Here is a 23,575-nt window from a genome sequence, read left to right on the forward strand (position 1 = left end):
TTGGCGACACTGACATGTTAAATTCTATAACCACATGGCACATACCATAGTATTCTGTGGCACAGACGATAGTGGTTGAATTCATAACCTCCTTTGCAAAGTAGTGAAAATTTTGTGTTGAAACTATTGTAAGCCACGCTAAATTTGTATGTCTCATAACTATTTCTTATCGTAATCATGTGCATCGACATGTAAAGGTCAGTGAAATTTATTGTATATCGTATGTATTGAAATAGTACTTACGAATTTATGTTCTATTCCACATTCGGATATCTCGTCGTTTCATTCGACACATGATTTGGAGGATGAGAAGAGGCACGTATCTGTGATGGCATGTGGGGAAGAATATTTCTGTCAAACGTTTGGTCCGAAAGAAACAGTTTAAGAAACAGTATTTATGTCATCAGCATCGTTAATTTATGAACCCATGTGATAAATCTTAGTTCTTTGCTTCAAAAATAAAAACTTTTATGTATGAGGGTGGTACATTTATGACTTGGAATTTTGATCGTATCATGCCAGTAAATCATCTAACCTGGTGAGATTTCATGTTCTCAAAGTGGCAGAATGAAGATTACTGCCTTTCTGAATGTGGGCTGTGGAGTTTTGTAGATCTTGACTGACATGTCGGAGGTGATTACCACCTACATCACCAGGACACTGAGTCACTGTCAGAATGAAGGTGATAAGCAACTCTCAAATGCTAGTCAGTTTCTACAAGACTGCCCTGTGTAACATCCCAGTCATCTTAACTGTTTCATATTAGAAAATCTTTTCAAGGTACAAAAACAAAACTAGACCATATACAATAAACTGCAAAACCAGCATTGATCCACATCGTTTATGAGAAATGTTGACAATTTTGGATCAAATGTGCTACATGGCATACCATCCCAGAAGAACAGTCTGTATTTGGAATGATTCTGAAGTTCAGAAATTCTCCTACACAGTTATTGCTGGGGATGTTTCTTTTTGAACATACTCTGTGACTGTAGATACAGTTCCATGTAAACATGTAAATCATGTGGTGGAATGATAGTTCACTATAATTAAAAAATTAAGGCATGGATAATTAGCTTACTGGGTTTATTTTATAATCCCCAACACTTGTATTTTTATTGTTGAAATAAAATACTTTTTATTTTTTACTGATTTGTATGTGATACACTTTCTTCTTTGTTCCAGGCTGTTTAACTGTGTTAAAAATGCGAAAATTAAAAAGCAAAGGTAACAAAATATTGCACCTGAATCCTAGTGCATTGTCATTTTCTATTTTTTCACAAGATGAAATTAAAAAATTAAGTGAAGTGAAGATTACCACTCCACTTTCATTTAATGCACTTGGTCATCCGCTGAAAGCCGGGCTTTATGATCCAGCATTAGGTGCGTATGCAGTGATTGAACACATCACAAACTTTAAATCTTTGCTAGTATTTATGGAGAAAATATGATAGAGCTGGTTGGAAAATGTGTAGCTAGACTCCAGAAGGAGGCCAGATTTGTAATTGGTATATATTATGAAACACTTTACTCCTTGTTTGTATAAGTTTATCATGAAAAATTATGATATGATGGATGGTTAATGAAGCACAGACCAATTACTTCCCCTTTACCTAGAACTTTTTAGATATTTATATATATTTTTAAAATTTGTTTGTACACAAATGTTTACCTTGGATGTAATAACTCCACCATTGCCAATCCCATGTGTTGGAGCTGCTAGGAAATGCGAGGACGTGTCCATCGACCCATTCTTGAGTTACGTGCTTACAGGTTTTGGTACCGTCACAGACAGTAATAATACGAATGTGATGACATCATCATTGGCGAATGAGCTGCACAAGTTAATGATTGAAGTGCATATTGGAATGTGAACTGTCATAATAAGGATTTTATTACAGTTCTTTGTACTCCGCACATTTTCTCAGTTGCTCTTTGCCTTTTATCACAGGAATACACAATTCATTTTGATTTTGTTTTGTCAGGTCCTCTACATGAGAACAGTGAGCCATGTTACACATGTTCAAACAATGTATACAACTGTTCTGGACATGTTGGTTACATAGAACTTTCACTACCGGTTGTAAATCCTTTGTTCCACAAAACAATCTTCCATATTCTGAAGTTGGCATGTTTGAATTGTCACACACTTCAAGTAAAAGGTAAGAAACTGTGTTAAATACATGAGAAGGTAATAGACAAATATCTTTGCAATAAAATAAAATATGTACTAGATACATTGCATTAAAATACTTGGAGTTTTAGCTATGCTATATTATGAGGTGTTTTTTTTAATGAAGCATATTGTGCAAGTTAACAATTTTTTTATTTAGTAGGTTTCTGTGATTAAAATTTACCATTAAGATTGTGTTCTTTGTGTTTTGTGGGTGGTTACCAACATTTTGGAGCATGGTGCTTCCATTTTCAAGGTATTTGACTGTGCAGTATCATAACCCCAAAGGCTGTTGTCTCACTACAGTTTAAAATCTCACAAGTTTACTGTGAAACATTTCAGTGTTTACTAATATACATTTAATTTACTCTACAGGGGTTGCCAAAGTATTGTTTATAACAAAGTTAAAACTTTTGGGTGAGGGTCTTGTAACAGAAGCTCAAGAAACAGAAGAAGTTGTTGGAGACATCCTCTCGTCAGAAGATAGTACAGTGGTTGATGAAGTAAAAGCAGAGTTGATGAAGGAGAAATTGGATGAATACTACAAGAATATAATGAAAGGTTAGTTTTTGTTCACTAATAATAATCTTGTGTTATAAAGGCAAGTGCTGTAGACAATTGGATAATATATTGTCTATATATTCATTACTTTAAACAAATTAGGGTTTTAATGCAGTGGTAATGGTTTGTAGGTTTTTCAGTTTCTCGTTTTAATTGGTAACAACAGTTCATTGAAACATGAAGGTTTTATTCATATTACTGTTTTGCACCGCATAATCCACGTGTTTCAATTTTATGAAGTTCTTATGTCTTGGTTAACAGTGAAGGGTGTATATGGAAAGCACTTTCTCTTAAAAATGAATTTATATTTATATTTGGAACAGACCAGAGGGCCTAATCCATGGTAATTGAAGGTCAGGAAGAAAGAACAATTACTTTCTGTTACAATTTACACATCTCCTGAAAATAATGTGCAGGTTAAGTAATATCTTAGAGGAAATACATTAATCTTCTCTGGAAATATCAGTGTTAAATTTCAAAAGTATTATAAAGTGTTTTTAAGTGTAAAGACCAAATTTATCATTATTTCGTTTTGCATAGTTCTTTGAAGGACAATTTTTAATAATAATTTTAGGGATCGTAATGTTGGAGGACAGGAAACATAACACAATTAAACCCTAAGTATAATGTTAGTATTTTAATTGCTATACTGAATTAATTTTGTGCATGCATATTTATCATTCAAAACCAAAGTGAAAAAATCTTTCTCTCAACACTATGATAACTGGTGTGGAATCATAGAAATTGGGGATTAATTTAGAGAGTGTAATGAACATTAAATGAAGATTCTACTCTACTTAAATTGCTGTATATTACTTTATGAAAGTTAAGTTTATTATAGTCTCATGTATGTTTTTTTTAGTATTGATGAAGAAGGTACAAATTACAAATATCTTTTATTAGTAGTTTCATTTATTGGTTATTTAACAATGCTTTTTCAGTAGCTCAGGCTACATAGCATCAAATGAGAGAATTGGTCATGTCCTTATTTAAAGTACTGTGCTGGCATTTGCCTGGAAGGACTGAGGAAAACCACAAAAAGCCCTCAGCCAAGATAGCCTCTGGGTCAAGATTTGAATCCATTACCTCCAAAACACGAAGCAGGAATTATAGCCACTCAACCACAATGTTTGGTTTAATATTTTCCTGAATTGCTATTTTCAGAGGGAAGTACAGATTGTAAAACACCCCCGAAGACCAAATTTGTGGAATCCTTAATAAATGACCTTCTTAATGCAATGGACAAATCTGTGTTGGATATGAAGAAGTGTTTAAATTGTAAAGCTCCGATAATTAAAATTTTATCATTTCAAAATAAATTGGTGACTACAGTCCTTAAAGCTGATGAATCGGGGTAAGTATTCAGAATAGTATAGGTGCAAGTCTCGTTTGGTTGGCGTATTTTGAGCTGCTCAGAAAACATGACTTAAAAATGTACTTATTATACACATTTTCAGTCTGCTCTAATGCATTTCTGGGAACAATGAGATTTAATTCAGTGACCAATATTAAAAACTTAAAACTCACCTGCAGAGAAAAGTGGAAAGCCTTGTGGAATGCATGTACGTGTTCATCATCAGTCCGCATTTGTGCCATATCCTTCACATACGCTTGTAATTTGCAGATGTGATTTTACAGATTTGGGTAAACTGAAGGCAAGCTGTAATTTGTTATGATTTTCTTGGTGATCACATGTTGCATATTGTAATACACTAAACTCTTTTTAAGTTGCATTTCACAGAAAGCTCTTATCCTTTGTTGGTTTAATGAGTTTGCCATCTGTATTCATATATATTAACTACTTTTACAATGAAAATAAAAAATTATATTATTAATCAGAGCTAATAATCTTCATGAATCTCTCCTTATACTTTCACCAGAGCTTTGATAATTTTTTGTATTGGTTTAATTCATTTAACTGATTATTTTGGTCCTTTGACAGTCAATTGGCTAAAATGTATAAAACTTACACCATAAACCCAGAATACAAAATCTAGCATAGGATATTTTGTATATTTCTGTTAGTCATTTTGTGTATGCTTTCTGTGGTCGTTAAAATTCTTAACTTTTAATCAAAGTCAAGTTGATGTTTTTCCATTGTTATCGTTCAGTTCGTATGACCATGGCCAAATAATGTTAGTGTAACATTTCCTGATCTCTGTAATTTGTCAATTCTGATCAGAAAGCCGACATTTCTCATTTCAGAGGAGCTGAGAATGGTGGAGAAAATAAAGGGAAAAAGATTACAACTGTAATCTTGCCTGATGAATCAAGGTATGTATAATTGTAAACAGTGTATATTTGTTATTGGCATATTTTGTTACTTTGTACATTGCATGAAGCATTATTTTGTCACTCAGATAAATAATTTAAGATTAAGGAGTACCAGTAGCATTGTACGATCATAAGCTCACATGGCGACTAAGTTTAATAAATTCTTCTTCGTCTACGAGCCGTGTAGGGTGGCTTTTAATTATTCTCACTACTGACTTGTTAACCTTAATTTAAATTCTGAGCTTTCCTACAGCCATGTTTTAAAATATTATTAGACACTGAGAGTTTTATATGTTTGAGCAGTACTTATAGGTTATTTAGCCGTTTCTTTTTATTCGGCATTTACATGATAAGTGGCAGAGGTTCTGTAACATGAAATGAGAAATTGCGTGACGACTACAAATGGTAGTTTAAGAAGAGTGGGAGAAAGTTGTCATAGTGTATAGTAAGTTGTTATTCAAGAATTCAACCTTTAAACTGAGTGTTGCTTTAATTGTGTTTCTAGTACCAACGTAATAGACATCACATTAAAATTTGCTTTAAAAAGAACTTGATGGATGGGATATTTTTAAAGGGAGTCGATCCATAATGTGTTTGCTAAATCATTTCATCTTTATTTGTTTCCTGCAGTGGCAGTTTCAAATATGCTGTCATGAGTGAGCTTCAAACATAACGAGTAACATTTTAGTGAAGTGACTGAATGTCAGTACGTCTCATCACATTGTGTGTATCTATTTTAAGCAAATAGTAAATTTGTTTGATCTATCGTAACACTTGTTTATTTTATTGGTAGGGATCATTTACGTAAGATTTGGAGAAATGAGAAGGAATTCATGACCACCCTTTCACCAGTGTTAAAAAATTGTGACATGAAACACCCCACTGATACTTTCTTTCTTGACCTGATTGCTGTTCCACCACCCAAAATGAGACCAGTAAGTGCTGAAATATGTTTTTTTCTCATAATTTTATGGCTTTAAAAGAAATATAAGCTATAACGGCGTGTTTGTGAACTTAAATTATAGTTAATACTGTATGTATATTCCCCAGCATCAAATTGTGATAGTTTGTTTGATTTTATTGTGTGCAGTTATGTCCAAATTGGTTTCTACAGCCCAGATGTCTACTTTTGACAGAACTTTACCTATCTCTATAATGAATAACCTATTATCACAAATCTTTAGGGAATGACGTAGTACCCGAAGATCCTATTGTTAACATTTTGTATTTTGGAGGTTATGTTTTTGTTTTGGAGAAAGATTCCTAAAATTTTGTTGCTTGTCACCTTTCCTGAAGATAGATTTCTATCTATTGTGACTAATTTATGAAGTTATTGTTTTACAGCCTTGAAATATCGTGGGTGACATCTTATTGGCCCGGTTTCTAAACGTGTCATTTATTATTGTGTGAATACCTACGTTTTTTAAAGTTTAAATTAGCATCCTCTTAGTGGTTAACAGTCAGTTGCAAATAATTCCTATTACTGTTTCAGTTATCTTGTGTTTGTTTGAAATATTTTACGTACACATTTTATTTTTAAATAAACTTGTGACTTGTGACCTAAAACGAGAGACTTATGTAACTTTAAAATACAATAGATATTTTAGCAGTTAGGAAAATATCCATACTCTTTATGTGTTTGTGTTGAATGCTTCATCACAGTGGACTACAGAATTGCAGATTAAATCACGACTTCTTCCTTTTCTGTTACTGTTGATTTTCCCATTAATCATCATAAGAATTTCCTAACACCTCCACTGTTTATGGCATGATATTTATTACGTACATGTAAAACTTTATTTTATTTATTTGCTTTATTTTTAATCTTTTGTGTGCAGGTGAATTTTGTTAATAATAAGTTAGTTGAGCATCCACAAACACAAGCCTACAAGCTCATTATTCAGGACTCGATAATCATCCAAAATATTACGAGGACAATCCGAGATGGGGACACAAGCAGCCTGCCAGAAGAAGCAAAGGTAAAAGTTTGTTTTAAGTTAGAGTAGTATTTTTTAAATTTTTGCCATGTGGATTTATTTCTTTTCTTAACAACTTATTAATTTGACCATCACTTCTTATTATGTTCTGGTCATATCCAAAAATTGTGGGCATCAATGTGGATGGTTTATGCTGTTTGTCTTGTGGAAGAATTTGGCTTAAAATCTTTGTTGTGTTTTTCCTCAGGACCTGTTAGAACAAATCCGTGGCGACACTCCTGAAGAGAAGCTGATGCTAGCGTGGCAGCATCTGCAGTCTGATGTGGATCACTTGATGGATAGTGGAATGGGCCAGTCCAATCAAAGAGGTCTGAAAATTAGCCCAGGTATCAAGCAGGTAGGCCTACTAGGTTTCTTCAAAAATGATACATTGAAAGGTCAGCTAAAATAACTTAATTTTGTAATGGCAGGTCATTAAAATCTCAGTTTTTTGCAATTTCCTTTCGCTGTTTCCTGTGGTCATAGACAGCCTGCATGACTGAGAGTCCCCGTTGTTGGAATGCGTTCAACATTGGTCATTGTTGAAACATCGTTGTGCAATAGTTACCCCCAGATCACATTTATAGAAGAATTACCTGGGCCACGGCAGTGAATTCTGCACGTTAATGCAAGAATGACTGAAGGCACAACAAAGTCCTCAGATTGATTTTTTGTAAGAGTGACCTTAGCTAACACATATTTCTTTTCTTGTTTTATTAAGGTGATAGAGAAGAAGGAAGGCATTATACGAATGCACATGATGGGGAAACGTGTTAATTTTGCGGCTCGTTCTGTAATTACTCCAGATCCGTGTTTGAGCATCGAAGAAATTGGTATTCCAGAATTATTTGCCAAATCTTTAACATATCCTGTGCCAGTTACTGAATGGAATGTCGCGGATTTACGCATGATGGTTCTCAATGGACCTGATGTTTACCCAGGGTAAGGTGAAATACCAGAAGTACATGATGTTAGGTTGCTTTTTTTTTTATAGGTTGCATCCCTCTTTGGTGGTAGAAAATGTGGTAATTTAATTTCTTGCAGCAACATAACTTGGAACAAATTTTATGTAAGATCTGTTGAAGTGAAAATTACTGCTTTATCGCTGACAGATCATAATAAGCATTTTGAGAGAATTTTAAACATATAACACCTGATGTTTATGTGGTAAACTATTATTCTGTTTTATTTTAGAGCTGTGTTGGTTGAAAACGAAGATGGTACTAAAACAAGGATATCTACCACTGATCATATTCAACGAGAAAGTGTTGCGAAGCGTCTCTTAACTCCTGGTGACACATCTGACATATATAAAGGAATGAAAGTAGTATGTATAATTAATTTAATTTAAAATGTTCAGTGCTTTGTTGTGAAGTTCATTAACGTAGAGGTTGAACACATGGTGTGAATGGTTGCAGATATTTAACAAACACCAGTTAGCATTCATACAACACTGGGAAAGGAGAATGTCAAAATATTTTTTGAGCATGAGGGAGAAGTGATGTAACTGCTGAATTGTGAAACTAAGATTCTTTTCTTGCTGAGGTCTCGGTGCGCATAGATTCTTAGGACTCCTATATGCTTTGGCATTGTACGTAGGCAAATGGTAACTTCGTGATTTGTATGTCATACTGTGTTTTCAGGTACACCGACATCTTTGCAGTGGAGATGTGCTACTTTTGAACAGACAGCCCACTCTGCATCGACCCAGCATCATGGCACATATTGCGCGCATTCTGAAAGGGGAGAGGACTTTGAGACTGCACTATGCCAACTGCAAAGCCTACAATGCCGATTTTGACGGTGATGAAATGAATGCCCATTTCCCTCAGAACGAACTGGCTCGCAGTGAAGCATATAATCTCCGTATGTAAACTTTTTCATGTCATGTCCCTTACTACATTAATACATTTATTTATGGAAGCAGATGATAGATAATACTGTTTTGACAAGTAGGATTTCAGGTTCTCATAGTGGCAAATATGAAGATGGTTGTTATCTGGGTTGGTGCGCCATGTAGTCTGGTACAAGTTTGCCGTCATTTCAGAGGGGCTTGCTACTTCTGTCATCAGGGCGATGATCACGTCGATGATGTAGTGAAGTGTGGCACAAGTCAGCCCACGGGCTACTAGGAATTTAAAGGCACCATTCTCTGAATCCAGCTCAGTTGATTAAGTGGAGTCTACATGTTTCTGTGAAATGTTGGTATCTATCCGCGAGTTTAATTAGTGTCACAACCGAGAACAACGTCAAAATCTTTACCACTGTGAGAAACTCAGATTTCATATAATTATGCTGTTGGGTACTGAGAAATTAATTTTTTGTTAATGATTATGCTTTTATTTGTAGTGAATGTAAATAACCAGTACGTGGTGCCGAAAGACGGTACACCACTGAGTGGTTTGATTCAGGATCATATTGTAGCAGGAGTACATCTTTCAGTTCGAGGAAGGTTTTTTGGAAGGTAACATATTCATAATGTCTTATGTTTAACATGAGTTTGCTTATTGGTCCCCAAATATTTACTGATGTTCGGACATTGTCGGTTGGGTTTTATGTAGTGGAACTCATAATACATTTCTCATTAGGACATATTTATGTTCATAATTTTTATATGGGACAGACTTTGTAAATAGAAAATCAATTTGATTCTACGTGTTGACAGAATGTAAAGAGACAAACTTCTGAAACTGTTAAAAAATTTCATACCACATGGATGAAAAAATCAAGGATGACCATTACAGAAGTTTTCTAGGTCGATTGAGGCTGGAGTGGGTCAGCAAGTGACCTAACTTCTAGTTGTAAAGATAATGGAGGTTTCCAAAGACAATTTGAAATTTAAATTGGTTTATACAATGTGGCATATGAGATAAACAAGAAAACTGTAACAGTTAATCATGCCAGTGTATGCCTCACAGCGTGTTATTGAGAACAGTCCAAATTATTAAAATACAGATGAATGCGAAGGAAACAATCCAATTTATTGATACATCTTTACTTGAAATGATTGAGGAAAACCATGTGATTACTGGTAACAAATAGTATATTTGTAATACTGTTAAGTAAGACTATTTATGTAATTGTTGGTTCTGTACGTTTTGAGTAGATTTTTAATGTTGTTACAGAGATGAGTACCAGCAGCTTGTGTTCCAGGCACTGAGTCACAGGGTGAGCAAAATTAAGCTGTTACCACCAGCAATCATAAAGCCACTTCCATGCTGGTCTGGGAAGCAAATCATTTCAACAGTGCTTATAAACATTGTACCTACTGGACAGTATCCGATTAGTCTCACGTCAACTGCAAAAATTGCAGACAAGGTTTGTTACATATTGAAGTCTGAAAATAATTTTCTTTGCTGATATTAATATAATCCTTAATTTCATCATGTTTCTTATATATGTGGGTCACCAAAGAGTTTGACATAATCAGTCCATTTTTCTTTTTTCTAAATTTTTCTCTTGTAAGGGAATATTTCAAATCCATTCTCACGATATTTCTGTTCTTTCTAAATATTTTGTTACCTCATCAGGGCAATGATGGAGGCAGCAAGTACCTCTGAGATGTCGGTACACTTCTACCAGATTACGCAGTGCACCAACCCATGTTTGTTTTTGCTCTTTATTGAATAACTGTGACATCCACTTACAACGTGTTGTACTCAACGTCTAGAATCATATACAGATGTTTAGGTCCACTTCTGTGACCTTAGGCTGGGGCCACACGACCGTACAAAGTACGTCCGTTGCAACAGACGTGCTTTTGTACGGACGTAGGTGAGGACACCACACGAGCGCCAATTACCTTGGCAGCTTGAAAGGATTTAGAAAAAAAAATAATAGTATTGTCTGTACTTACAAATCATAATTCTATGACGGACGTCACGATGTGTGTTACAATGGATGTATTTGTTACAGTCATGTATCCCCAGCCTTATTTGATACGTACATCAGTTGCCCTATATTACTGTTTCCAAAACTGTTTTGGAAATGTTTGACAGTCAAGACCACAGAATGTCATTAATTGTCAGTCCTGGTAGAATTATCTGCGCCAGTGTTTTGAAGTTTTTTTGGGTACACACATTTTTATACATTTCCTATATCCTTTTATGAAGCTGATGGCCTTCTGCACCCAAAGATTGAATTATAATCTTAACTTCTTTGGATAGATATGGTATCTTAGGTCAGTTATATTTTTAAAATTACGTTATACATCATTATTTCCAGCAAATAAAACAGATCGTTAACCAGTGCTAGTGGATTACGGTATTCATGAATTATATACTGTGGGCACTTTTCTGTCCAAGTTTGATTCCTTTGTGTGGGTTTCTGTTGAGCGTCTGTTGTGTATTTTTTCCAGTCATGGATGGTCGAGGAGCCTAGGGTATGGCAGGCAGGAGGAACCCCATTTAATGATTCAAATACAATGTCCGAAGCAGAAGTGATAATTCGAAAAGGAGAACTTTTGTGTGGTGTTCTAGATAAAACCCATTATGGTGCTACGCCTTATGGATTGATTCATTGCATGAATGAGGTAACGTGGTCTTTAAAATGAGTAACGGGCTGTGTAGTTGGTAGAAGTGCTGTAAATAGTAATCCTACACTTTAAACTTTAAGAATTTTGTACTTGTATTAAAGGTAATGAATTAGCACTAGTACAAAAATGCCCAACCATCACAGAATTTATCTGTTCAAAAAGTATGATTTTTTAGTGTAGCAGGGATGTGTTTCTATAATCATATGCTATAATTATCCAAGAACAAAGTAGTGAATGTTACTACATTTATATATGGGATATCCTAAAATATAATTTTGGTTAATTAAGATGTGTCTGAATTGAACGTACATTAAAATGTATATCAGATTCAAGGATTGTGCTAGCAGATTAAATTTTTAACTGGGTATATTTAGTCCAAGTGTGAGTATTAAAGTTAAAAAGGAAGTGCATATTATCTAATTTCAGTGTTTCTAAATTAATTTTAACGAATTTCGACACCTTGTCATATTTAAATTCAGTGCGTCCTATCAGTATTATATTAGTTAATTTAAATACTCTTTTTATGTGTGAATTAAAATTTCAGTTTCTCTGTGTTTTGCTGTGTAAATTGATGTCGCAAAGATTTAATTTTAGTAAGTCAAAGTAAATTTTGTTAAGGAAATCCAATTTTGTTTGTGCTGAACAATCTTTAGTAAATGAAGGATCCCCAGTTTAATCCAATCGGTAGCCTGTAACAATACGCAGAAAATTTGCTCTGTTACGTGCTGTTAGAACTAGCAGTGAAAGAATCTGAATGGCATTCAGAAACTGTCCACATAACGGTAAAATAAATTAAAATATTTAATTTAACTTATAGTTTAGCGGAGTATATAATTTTTCACTTGTTTAACTTATTCACTTCTGGACGATGTGTACTAATAATAACACATAATTGTAATGGCTAATTAGGGTTACGAAATATGAAAATCATTGTTCGTAATCTTGTAATTTAATTTGTTTTTTTAGTTGTATGGAGGAAGTTGTTCAAGTGTACTGTTGACAGCGTTTTCAAAATTATTCACTTCATTTCTTCAAAGAAACGGTTTCTCACTTGGTGTTGAGGACATTTTGGTGGTAAAGGCTGCAGAAGAACAAAGAATACACTTCATCTCTCGCGGAAGAAAGGTGAGTGTTGTTGCAGAAATACTGTAAAAGGTAGCTGAATAATGCGTTTATATCTGTCTTATAAATGACTGTGTATAAATGTAAGATAATTTTCTTTGCATTTGTGCACTGAGGACTGTTCCATGATTCACTTACACTGAAATTTTTCTGACCTATTTGTATTAACAATCTTAATACCAAGTTCTTGAACGACCAGAATTTTTGCATTTATAAGAAAAATATTCTGTAGATATGAGAAATGTAACTAAACTGTCCGTCACAATAGTATATATCCTTGTGTAACCTTGTTGAAAGTGAAAATCAAACAAAGAATTATAAAAAGATATGTTCATTAATATAATTTTCTTTTAAATTCTTTATACTTAGCCCAGAGATGAGCCATCCTGACTGAGGTTTTTTGTGGTTTTCCTCAGGCAAATGCGATGATAGTACCTTAAACTAGGCCATGACTGCTTCCTTCCACATCGTTTCCAATTCATTATTCTCCATCATCCTGTTATTTCATTCAATTCTAAAGGATTTTGACAACGGTAATTTACACTTGAAATTATTCATTGTCAGGACTTTTTCCGTCGTCTGTTCTTCTGTCTCCGTCTTCAGGTGAGAGGTACCTACTCTGTTGGGTCTCTTAGATAGAACTAGTCTCTGTCACTGGACAATATAAATCATACAGTTATTTAACGTATCCACCCAAGTACAAATTCTGTCAGCAAACATCGTGGTTTTAAAGAACAGATGATGGAAAAAGTCCTGACAATGAATAATTTTCATGCTATATGGTTTGAGTTATTGAAAAGTGTTGTTAAATAAACTGTAAATAAATAAAATACATTTTTTATAGGTTGGCAACAAGGCTGTGCGATCTGCAGTTGACCTGCCGAAAACCGCAACACGAAGCGAGATAAAAGAAAAAATGGAAGACGTATACCAAAACTACAATAGAGGGAGAGCAATGATCGACAGTTCGTACAAAAGCATGCTTGACAACATCACCAATAAAATAAACAAGTACGTACATTTTTGGTTATAAACTCTAATAATGAAACTGTGCACAGTTTGAACCACAAAGTCAAAATACATTTACATAGGGTAATAAGTCTAATTTTCTAAAGTCTGAAAAAAACAATTTTGAACTTTTAATTTTGGAATTAAACTTTGTTTCAATGAAGAAACTGTCTGGAGTAATTGATAACTTCCAGACAACTATGTCTAGTTTTGTATTCGATAGCACTTACTTTTGAAAACGTTGCATTTAACTTGTACTCTTCTATTACTGTTTTGTTCATTGACACTATACTCAGCATTGCATGCCCTGTATTTTATATTATAGAGAGATAACTAACGGGAAATGTAAATTAATTTTAATGTATTTGATTACACAGTTTTTCATGCGGTGTACTGTAGTTGATCAGTAAACGTACACACGAACTTTGAGGTTTTTACAGTGAAGATGTGTTTGTGATACTTAGTGGTCTTGTAGATGGTTTTCAATGTTTCAGAGGGACATATCACCTGTCTCTTCAGTTTTGAACCCTGAAGATGCAGACAGTTACCACCTATGAGACTAATTGGTGTCACAACACAAGACCACATAAAGAATTAATGGATACTGAACAGACAAAAGAACCTCGTTTAAATATGTTGAGTGAATTTGATGGTTTACGTATTTGATTGAAGTCCAGCTTTTATATTTCACGACAGGGCTTGCATTCCTAACGGACTTCTGAAAAGTTTCCCGTACAACAACTTACAACTTATGATTCAGTCTGGGGCTAAGGGCTCTACCGTAAATGCCATGCAGATCTCCGGCCTATTGGGTCAAATAGAGTTGGAAGGCAGACGACCGCCACACATGGCGTCTGGGAAGACCCTGCCGAGTTTCACTAGATATGATGTTACTCCAAGAGCAGGGGGTTTTGTGGATGGACGATTTATGACTGGTATAAAGCCACAGGAGTTTTACTTCCATTGCATGGCTGGCAGAGAGGTAAGGATGAAATGCTGTATTTATTTTATTTCTTCCTTTATTCATTTTTGAAAATGAGGATTGCAGTTGGTTTCTCTTTGTGAAAAGTTGAAAGTACACCAATATTTAACGACAGTGAAGGTGATATATTACATTGTTCTGAGAATTAGTGTTGCCCATTACTTGTTTGCAGGGTTTGATTGATACAGCTGTTAAAACAAGCAGGAGTGGGTATCTTCAGCGATGCTTGGTTAAACACTTGGAAGGCTTAGTGGTTCGCTATGATTTGTCTGTCAGAGACAGCGATGGAAGTGTCGTTCAGGTAATCTGAGTAAGAACACGTGGCATAGCCCTGTGGATTGCTTCTACAGAAGCTTAATTTAAAAATTGTAATTCTTTTCTTCTTTAAACCCCGTATATTGTCTTCCTGAGGGCCAAGAACTCAGTCCCTTTTATGCCGTGCTGTTACCTGACATCACATCCTGAGATTTCCAAGCTGTTTCGTGTAAGATACAGATTGGCGTTAATGGATAATTAATAGAAAATAATGTTTTTAAATTAGAGAATTTTTTGTTTATTTTTGGAAGTAAGATCATTCTTTTCGGATTAAAAAAAGAACAAGATTTATTATACTATATGCCGAAAGGAATCACAACCTTTATTATGAAAAACTATTTTTATTGTTTTTTAAAAATTTTAATATTCACATTTCAAATCGTATTCCTTGATTATCAATCAGCTGTGAACAAAATGAATATATATTACACAAATACATATTGAGAAAATAATTTAAAATATTTGCACAATGTTGATATTCAGAAATTTTCATGGTAGTTATTTTTTCTACATAATTGTTTTTTGGCAGATCCTTTGAAATCAAGGTCATCGCCATTTTGTTCTTGAGATATTTTTGCCTTGAGTTATCTGATAATTATCTTTGTATCTTTTTTTCAACAGTTCTGCTATGGGGAGGATGGAAGAGATGTTATGAAAGCCCAATTTATGAAGGAGAAGCAAATTCCTTTCCTTTCAGAGAACTGTAAAGCAATCAAAAATGTTCCTTTGGAAATGCTCCAGGATGACAAAACGTCATCCCACTTAGCAAAGTGTAAGAGAAAGGTAATTAATGAAAATTGACATGGTTAAATATTATCGTGTTGTAAAGAGAATGAAAATTAAGTTGACAAATATTTTTCTTTTAAGTGTGATGACTGCATGCCCAGGGATTTTGTTCATAAGCGACATGTGTTTTTCAGTGAAAATACTTGTACTTTATTAATAAAAATTACTGAAGCACAATAAATTGTGTCACCCTCAAATTTTTGCAGAATTAACGTGGACTAGACTACAACACCAAAATAATCAAAACAATGTCTTTAGAAGAACTATTAAGTTTAGACTGCTGATAGAGTGATTATATGTTTTCAGATTCGGAAATGGGTAAAAAAGAATGGAAGCCCCTTTCAGAAGAACAGAACGACCCCTTTCACCACGTTTTCTGTCGACGTACAGAAATCGGGTTCGCAGAAATCGAAGAAATTGAACAAGAAGACTGGGAGATCTAAACGCGCCGAAGAAATCTGCAATCTTTGGAGAGATGCCGACTCAGAGACTCTGGAAAGGTAAATGTATTTTTGATACAGTGGTATAATGTATATCAGGAGCAGAACCCTTACAGGAAGTTAACTCTACATAAACCAGAGGGCACTTGATGAGCAGGCAGACCTACTATCAGGTGGCTGTATTCAGTTGACAACGGGCGTTAGAAATTGGAGATGAAAGACGTGGGATCGGGACCAATGGCGAGGAATCGCGAAAGAGGCCAAGGTTCATCGTGGACTGTAGTGCCCATAGAAGAAGGTATAATGTATATATGGTAGCTGATTTTACTGTCGTGGCCCCTTGAGTGCGTTTGGTATGTGACGTATTCTTATAGCAACTGAAATTATTTTATTTTTGCTTTCAGATACAGCTCTGTAGGTCTGAAGTGCCCTGATCCTGTCACTGCATATTTTCGTTGTTATCGTGAGTTTGGGGCTCTTACAGAGAAACTGGAGCAGCTTATGAATGATTATTTGAAGAACAGACCATCGAAAACAAAGCATGAGTTTTGTGAAATGATGTTTGTCAAATCGCTGCAGTCTCATTCAGATCCAGGGGAGCCAGTAGGACTGCTGGCAGCTCAGGTAAGCAAAATAGCAGCCGGCAGTCATAGTCGTTGGGGTTGTAGTACTGTGCGGTCTTGTAGGTGGTTACCAGCATTTCAGAGGATTCTTTTACCACCATCTTTAGGGTGAAGAACACACGAGAACTCATAAGACCACGAATGACATCTTCACTGTGCGAACCTAATTTTTTTTTTAAGTAGCGTTAATGTATGTGCGTGTTTATATTTATGTATGTAGGGGTTGTATAGTGGGTAAAAATTTTTGCTTTTGTTTGATAAATGTTAATTAAAATTATGTCCTTAATATATGATAGCCAGAATGTAAAGCGTGACACGTAATAGGCTGTTAAGATTTGGGAATGTGTCCTTTAAAGGTTAAGTTATGTGATGTGTAGATGAAACGTGGGTTTTAAAAATAGAAGATCTTTTGTGAATTGGATAGCATGGTACATGCGAACCTCTACTTACAAACTTTCAAGAAACGAACATTGTACAGACTAATAAATTATGACTCCTAATTTATCTAACAAACGCAGAACCCTGCGCTTACAAACATTTTACGACGCGCAAAGTTCAAATTTAACCATATATCTTATGGAAAAAATAAATTCAACTTACAAACACATTTCAAAGAACACATTATGTTTGTAAGTTGGGGTCTGCCTGTACTTTACAGTTAAAATATGTATGGAGGGATTTGTATATGGAACTTTATGTTGCAAACACTGTATGTAAGTTTTATTCTGGTGTTGATAAAATGCTCATCTGTTCTTTTTTTATTTCAGTCTATAGGAGAGCCATCTACCCAAATGACTCTCAATACATTCCACTTTGCTGGACGAGGTGAGATGAACGTTACACTTGGCATACCTCGATTGCGTGAGCTGCTCATGACCGCTTCAAAAAATATCAAGACTCCGAACATGGACGTTCCATTTCTGCCAGATGTACGTCATTTAAAGAATAAAGCTGAGCGGCTGAAACTGAAGCTTTGCCGAGTAACGGTTTCTGATGTGTTGAGCTGCGTCGATGTGACGGATAAGTTGGAGATTTATCCTTCCAGGTAATGGAGTGTTTAACACAGTGTTTGAGCCATTTGCACTTCTTCGCTGCCATATTTATGCTGTTTTCCATAGGCCAGGAGAGTCTGCTGATTAAAGACAGAACATAAATGAAAACATTCAGATGTGGAGCACTTTCAGATATGTTCGTGTGAATTTCATACATACAGATGTTATTACATCGTAAGACTGAACTCTGGGGAACTACTTGTGATGAAAAAAAGAATTTAATTGGAAAATAGTCTTTACTTTCATCTTAAACGTCTACCTCTTGCTTCTGTTTCTGCATAAACAGTCGTGTTGAATTTCTTTTCATTTATCCATCCACGTGCTCTTAATACCTCACTGTATCTCTCCTTGCTTCATTATGTCAGCTTTCTTTTGGCTTATATATTCATCTTATATTTGTTTAATTGAATAAAAATTTACTTGGATATTATCCATCGTCTAGTAATAAAACGTAAAAAACATAAAACGACGTTTCGGAGATGGGGCTCTATCTCCGTCTTCAGGTTCCTACTCAGTTGGGCCCACTAGATAGAGCTAATCCCTATCTCCGTACCTAGTAGGAACCTGAAGACGGAGATAGAGCCCCATCTCCGAAACGTCGTTTTATGTTTTTTACGTTTTATTACTAGACGATGGATAATATCCAAGTAAATTTTTATTCAATTGACTCTTCACCATCGTCAAGAAGTTTTAGATTTGTTATATTTGTTTCTTGTTTTACTGCTATGTTTGGTAAATTTTCATGTTCTAAACCACTTCAGTCTATCACCTTTAATTTAATTTTTAGTGATTTCTCTTCGGCCATTTTGTGTATTTCTGTATTTACCGTCTTGTCTTTGTTTTCCTGTGAATATTTTAGAATCGTAATACAGTCAAACCTCGGTTCACGAACTTAATTTGTTCCTGAAGGTCGTTCGTAGACCGAAATGTTCGTAAACCGAAACTATTTTCCCCATAGGAATTAATGTAAAATGGATTAATCTGTTCCTGGACCCAAGATGATTGCTTATTTAAAATTTTACAACAGTACTTTGTGCACAAGTTCTTAACACAATATCAATGGAAACCATTAAATCTATCACAAAAAAGATAAACACGACACTAAGCAGATCAAATATAGACGAAAACTTAATTTAGTTTTACCGTACCTGTATGGAGGAGAGTTGACGGCGTAAGTGGAAGGTGGTGAGGAAGTGAAATGTTATTGTTTGGAAGGGGATTCTTTTTCTTTTTTCTGTCTCTTTGGCACCACTCGACTCTGCATCAGGCTCACTGGGCCTCTGTCTCACTAAAAAGTTTTCCAGTATGATTTGTTTTTGTATACGTTTTAAAATGTTTCTAAAGTGACACATGGCATTATCATTGAAAATGTTTATGCTGCGGCTTGCTACTGCTTTATCGGGGTGATATCGTTCCACGAAACTTTGCACCTCACCCCATTTTGCACAAATTTCACGGATCAAAGAAGTAGCAAGATCAGAGACACGAACACCATTTTCATGTTTGGCTATGATTTCTTTCTTAACATCTATCATGATATTGGCATTTTTTCTTTTCACTTTGCTGCTATCATTGTCTTTCTTTGGCCCCATGCTGGATCATTCTTCTACGAATACTGCCGACGCTGATACTCCCAGCTTATCGCTCCACAATGTTGACAGCTTGCATGTTCATAACTCGAGACACAGTACGTCATCCGAGACGCTTTGTGTTCGGAAAATTTGTTTGTAAACTGAATTGTTCGTGATCCGCGGCGTTCGTGAACCGAGGTTTGACTGTATATGTCAAAATATTTTTATCTGTGTTTTAGGATGCAGACTTACTATATGCAGTTCCATTTTCTTCCACACAAAGCCTATAAGTCCAGGTTTTGTGTAACGCCCTCATACGTTCTGCAGTATGCCGAGACACAGTTTTTTAAGAACATCTTTTATGCCTTGAGAAAAAAAATGAAATTCAGGGGTTCTGTGTAAGTATCACAATAAAACCTAATTTACAGATTTTTACGTGTTAATGCTTCAACACGATCAAAGTTATAAATTGGTATATACCAATTGGCTGGAAGATCACAGCAATATGAAAATTAACAAATATTAATTTAGAAATGTTCATAACGCTTGGGTTGGTACAGATATGATATGAAGCACCTGTGTGGCGGTTCATGCTGGAAGCGTTTTAAAATGGTGGAAGTCTTTTATCAGGACAGTTGTTAATATAAAATTTATATTTACCCTTTAATTCACATGATAATTGTTTTCCCAAGACTGGTCACTAAACTCAAAATCATGCAACTTGAAATCTCATCGCTTTAAATTCAGAGTATAAAATGCTGTCTGAACTAAGAATAGAATGAATTAGGGTTTTGCAGTGGTGACTGATTATCCCTGTTACGTAGTCTATTTAACAAGGGAAATAATGTCGGTTTTATTTATATAATAAATTATTTTGGTTTGTTCATTAGCATTCAGGTTGAGAAATCAAAGTCGTCAAATAATGAAGACGCTAATGATGAAAATGTTGATCCAGAAAATGTCCCGGAAGTGCAGTCAGATCACGATTTGGTGGACAGAGCGAAGAAGGCTGGTGTTGGCGAAGAGCACGAGAGCTCTGACGAAGAACAAGAGGTAAGGTGGAGAAACAGATTTGTATTATATTATTTATGTAAGTGTAATAGCTAGAATATAATGAGGGAAATACTGGGAATTGTTATGTAATCATGAGAGTTTCACGATGCGTAGTTTCCTTATCGAAACATTTTTACACAGTTATCAAAATTTTTCTGCATAATTTAGTTACCAAATTTTGCGTGAATATTGCATGTTCTACAGTTTTTTTTGCCGACAGTTCTACTTTTACGGTGCATTCTTATATATTGAGATTTTACTGCAGAAACAAGGGCTCCTCACTCTATGCTTGTGACTGATGTAACAAATTATGAATCGGGCGGATGTCGCCCCTCATGTATGTTCTTTTGTTTTAGGGTGAAGATGATGATGCTACCACGGCCCGCAATAGACAGAGGCACATGGAAAATCAAGAATATGAGGAACCAGAGGAGGAAGAGGTCGAAGAAGATGTCGCGATGTATGATAAATGTACGTTAACCGTTCTTTAAATGTAAAGTTTCCGACCGTGAATGAGTATTTGAATTGGATAAATGTTAGGAACACTGCGTTTGGGAAAGGTTAGTTAGCGGTGCTTAGGGACATCGATATCTTTATATTTACCATTTATATGGAGTGTTAAGATGCTGCCAGTAGTTTAAATTGGCCAATTCGTCGAAGGAATTAACTGCACCGAGCTTCTGCGGATTTGTTATGATCAAGTCTGAGGTGAGAATTTTTCGAAGCGTGCTAGTAAATCACAGAACATGATGGCCTGAACTTCATTGTGCGAATGTAAATGTCTTGCAGAGGTGCCAATTGCTAGCATCAGCCGTGATAACATTAAGTGTTTAAATGCATCTTTTTGAATAAACAATTGCCTCTTTTTATATTTTAGCTGCAGACGAGGGGATGGAGGAAGCCGAGAGTGAGGAAGGAGTTGACAAATTGATGGACGATAGTTCTCTGCACAACTTAGCCGAAGGCGAACATGATTCTGACAGGATGCGTCACGAACATGAGGATAACGATGATCTGGATGATGATGATATGTTGGAAGCTGACAGTGAAATACCTCTCCTTCAGGATGTAAGTCCAGTCTACATACTTGGGCAGACTGTTTGCTGTCACGCTCCCCCTATAACCCCTCTTACTACGATGTAGGCCAAGCTTGGAGTTATTTTGCATCTGTATGGTTGTTAGTACTGCTTCATATTCGAGAGGTTCCACGTTTGAACCGAAACTTTGTATTATATTAAAGCAACTGGAGTGAGTGGTTTTCCTTTGTACCTCTTGAGTCGTAAAAGCAATCAGATGCGAGCTTACTTTGTTACCGTCTTTATTTCAGATGCCCAAGAATGTGAATGTACTCACGTACGAGGCTAGGGTGAAAAGAGTGATTTCGTCAATGGAGTACATAGTGGATTACGATTACGATACTGAACAAGAACTGTGGTGTAAATTGAAGTTAGCGGTAAATATGCCTTGTTTTTAATATAATTATGTTAAGCTAGGACGTAGGTAGAGTGACCTTACACTAAATGTTTAATTAATTTTCACTATAGACAGTTCTTAAACTGTGATAATTTAATTCTTCTTCTTCTTCTATTATTTCCGGTTTAACAATGTTTATACATTTTCCGGTACCCTTTATGGGTCCCCATCTTTTCGTTGGCTCGATCTATAGACATTCGGTAGGACTCCTTGGACGAGGGATCGGCCCGTCGCAAGGCCTCTACCTGTACACAGGAGAGCACAACACGGGATAACGCAGACAAACATCCATGGCTTGAGTGGGATTTGAACCCATGGTCCCAGCGACCAAGCGGCACAAGGCCCACGCCTCAGACCGCGCGGCCACTGCGGACCCCCATAATTTAATTATTAATATGTAAAATCTTCATTCGCTTTCCTGGTTCTTCTCTTTGTGTCTGTTGTTTCTTTGTTTGATGTAATTCTATGATCTGATTGACTTTTGGGTGGCGTCAACCAAGGAAGGAACCAAACTTTGTGAACTTCTATTGCAAATTTAATTTTGAAGTGTGTTTGAAATAAGTAACATTTTGAACATGGCGTCTTCTGGGTTTTAGTAGCGCCGTGTAGTCTGGTAGAAGTTTTTCAATGTTTCAGAGGTCATTCTTGCCTCCATCATCAGGGTGATGAGTCACAACAGTTTTTGTAGCTTACAAACTTAAAGAAGTGTGTACTGTGTGGGTCGCGCGAGTAGTCATGGCACCTAAATGCACGACGTGCAAGCTGAGAGAGGGGAGTTCAGTAGCAGTGGGGGTCGCACGGCCTTCAGATTGGGTCCATCTCATTTGCTCTGATCACGTTAATTGTTTTTCATTTTAATCGTCGTTTATTTGTTGTTTGCAGGTGCCATTGCATTATAAGAGGCTTGATTTAACGGATTTGCTGAGAGAAGTGGCTGCTAATTCAGTCATTTGGGAAATACCCTCGCTCAAAAGAGCCATTACGTATGTTAACCCAAACGCACAAAATCTGTCGCTAAAGACAGAAGGAATCAACTTCCAGGTAAATACTGCATTTTAAATTTCATTTCTATATCCAGAATTATGTAGCTCAATGTTTTTTTCTTCATGTTTAAGTTCAAAATTTAAGGCAGTATTTAAAGTTTAAAGAAGAGGTATAAATAGATTTTAAAAATCCAGAGTGTCTGACTTGGTGAATTCTCGTATGTAAGCTGTTACGTTACTGTGGCGTAATAGTCATTCGGGCGGTCGAGAAATTTTTAGCCGAAACGTTGGATAATTGCCAGCGTTCGACATCGATTATCCCACAAAGCTGAAGTTAACAAAATGTACATAACTGTTGGTCGTGTGAATTACACTATATGGAAATTTGTACTATTTGTTATTCACCATATATCTTCTTCTTTATTACACCGTCTCCTTTACAGTCGATTGGCGACATATTATGAACAGGATGTTCCATCCTTTTCTTGGACTGGGACCTGTTCATATATGTTTTTTAGGCAAGCGATACAGAAGTGGTTTGCCATTGCCTTCTTCTGTGAGTATGGAGAAACCGGGGAAGCCCCGGAGGAAAACCCCGTGTTGCCAAGACCACGGCCTTGCCCAACACAAGTTATAAATTCGGACACCG

General features: G+C 35.7%; 2 protein-coding genes across 5 annotated transcripts in view; one reads left to right on the top strand and one right to left on the bottom strand.

Moving 5' to 3' along the window:
* The first annotated feature begins 34 nt into the window (after positions 1 to 34).
* Positions 35 to 23,575, top strand: part of Polr1A (RNA polymerase I subunit RpI1) — a 64,738-nt gene continuing 41,197 nt past the window's right edge. The window contains exons 1-29 of the mRNA XM_022067028.2: positions 35 to 197; positions 1,186 to 1,383; positions 1,986 to 2,162; positions 2,549 to 2,734; positions 3,899 to 4,088; positions 4,940 to 5,008; positions 5,802 to 5,943; positions 6,847 to 6,987; positions 7,193 to 7,342; positions 7,706 to 7,926; positions 8,179 to 8,311; positions 8,628 to 8,850; positions 9,334 to 9,448; positions 10,110 to 10,302; positions 11,342 to 11,515; positions 12,485 to 12,643; positions 13,485 to 13,651; positions 14,345 to 14,630; positions 14,803 to 14,931; positions 15,567 to 15,728; positions 16,038 to 16,231; positions 16,576 to 16,795; positions 17,562 to 17,839; positions 19,657 to 19,815; positions 20,308 to 20,470; positions 20,827 to 20,941; positions 21,348 to 21,538; positions 21,798 to 21,923; positions 22,826 to 22,984. Of these exons, the coding sequence (XP_021922720.2) occupies positions 1,206 to 1,383; positions 1,986 to 2,162; positions 2,549 to 2,734; positions 3,899 to 4,088; positions 4,940 to 5,008; positions 5,802 to 5,943; positions 6,847 to 6,987; positions 7,193 to 7,342; positions 7,706 to 7,926; positions 8,179 to 8,311; positions 8,628 to 8,850; positions 9,334 to 9,448; positions 10,110 to 10,302; positions 11,342 to 11,515; positions 12,485 to 12,643; positions 13,485 to 13,651; positions 14,345 to 14,630; positions 14,803 to 14,931; positions 15,567 to 15,728; positions 16,038 to 16,231; positions 16,576 to 16,795; positions 17,562 to 17,839; positions 19,657 to 19,815; positions 20,308 to 20,470; positions 20,827 to 20,941; positions 21,348 to 21,538; positions 21,798 to 21,923; positions 22,826 to 22,984 (4,800 nt within the window). The 5' untranslated portion in view covers positions 35 to 197; positions 1,186 to 1,205. The remainder of the gene's footprint in view (positions 198 to 1,185; positions 1,384 to 1,985; positions 2,163 to 2,548; positions 2,735 to 3,898; positions 4,089 to 4,939; positions 5,009 to 5,801; positions 5,944 to 6,846; positions 6,988 to 7,192; positions 7,343 to 7,705; positions 7,927 to 8,178; positions 8,312 to 8,627; positions 8,851 to 9,333; positions 9,449 to 10,109; positions 10,303 to 11,341; positions 11,516 to 12,484; positions 12,644 to 13,484; positions 13,652 to 14,344; positions 14,631 to 14,802; positions 14,932 to 15,566; positions 15,729 to 16,037; positions 16,232 to 16,575; positions 16,796 to 17,561; positions 17,840 to 19,656; positions 19,816 to 20,307; positions 20,471 to 20,826; positions 20,942 to 21,347; positions 21,539 to 21,797; positions 21,924 to 22,825; positions 22,985 to 23,575) is intronic.
* Positions 17,530 to 23,575, bottom strand: part of LOC110831251 (cytosolic carboxypeptidase 6) — a 323,299-nt gene continuing 317,253 nt past the window's right edge. The window contains exons 13-14 of one of the 4 annotated variants that reach the window (XR_015536682.1): positions 19,670 to 19,782; positions 17,530 to 17,923 (exon numbers count right to left, since the gene is read on the bottom strand). The gene's annotated coding sequence lies outside the window, so the exon portion shown is untranslated. Of the gene's footprint in view, positions 17,927 to 19,669; positions 19,783 to 23,575 lie in introns of all 4 variants that reach the window. The other 3 variants (XR_015536680.1, XR_015536683.1, XR_015536681.1) reach the window with 3 other exon arrangements.

This window comes from Zootermopsis nevadensis, unplaced genomic scaffold, assembly GCF_977971745.1.
Source record: "Zootermopsis nevadensis isolate Lab colony 2312 unplaced genomic scaffold, Znev_1.0 Znev_ptg000023l, whole genome shotgun sequence".
Lineage (NCBI taxonomy): Eukaryota > Metazoa > Arthropoda > Insecta > Blattodea > Termopsidae > Zootermopsis > Zootermopsis nevadensis.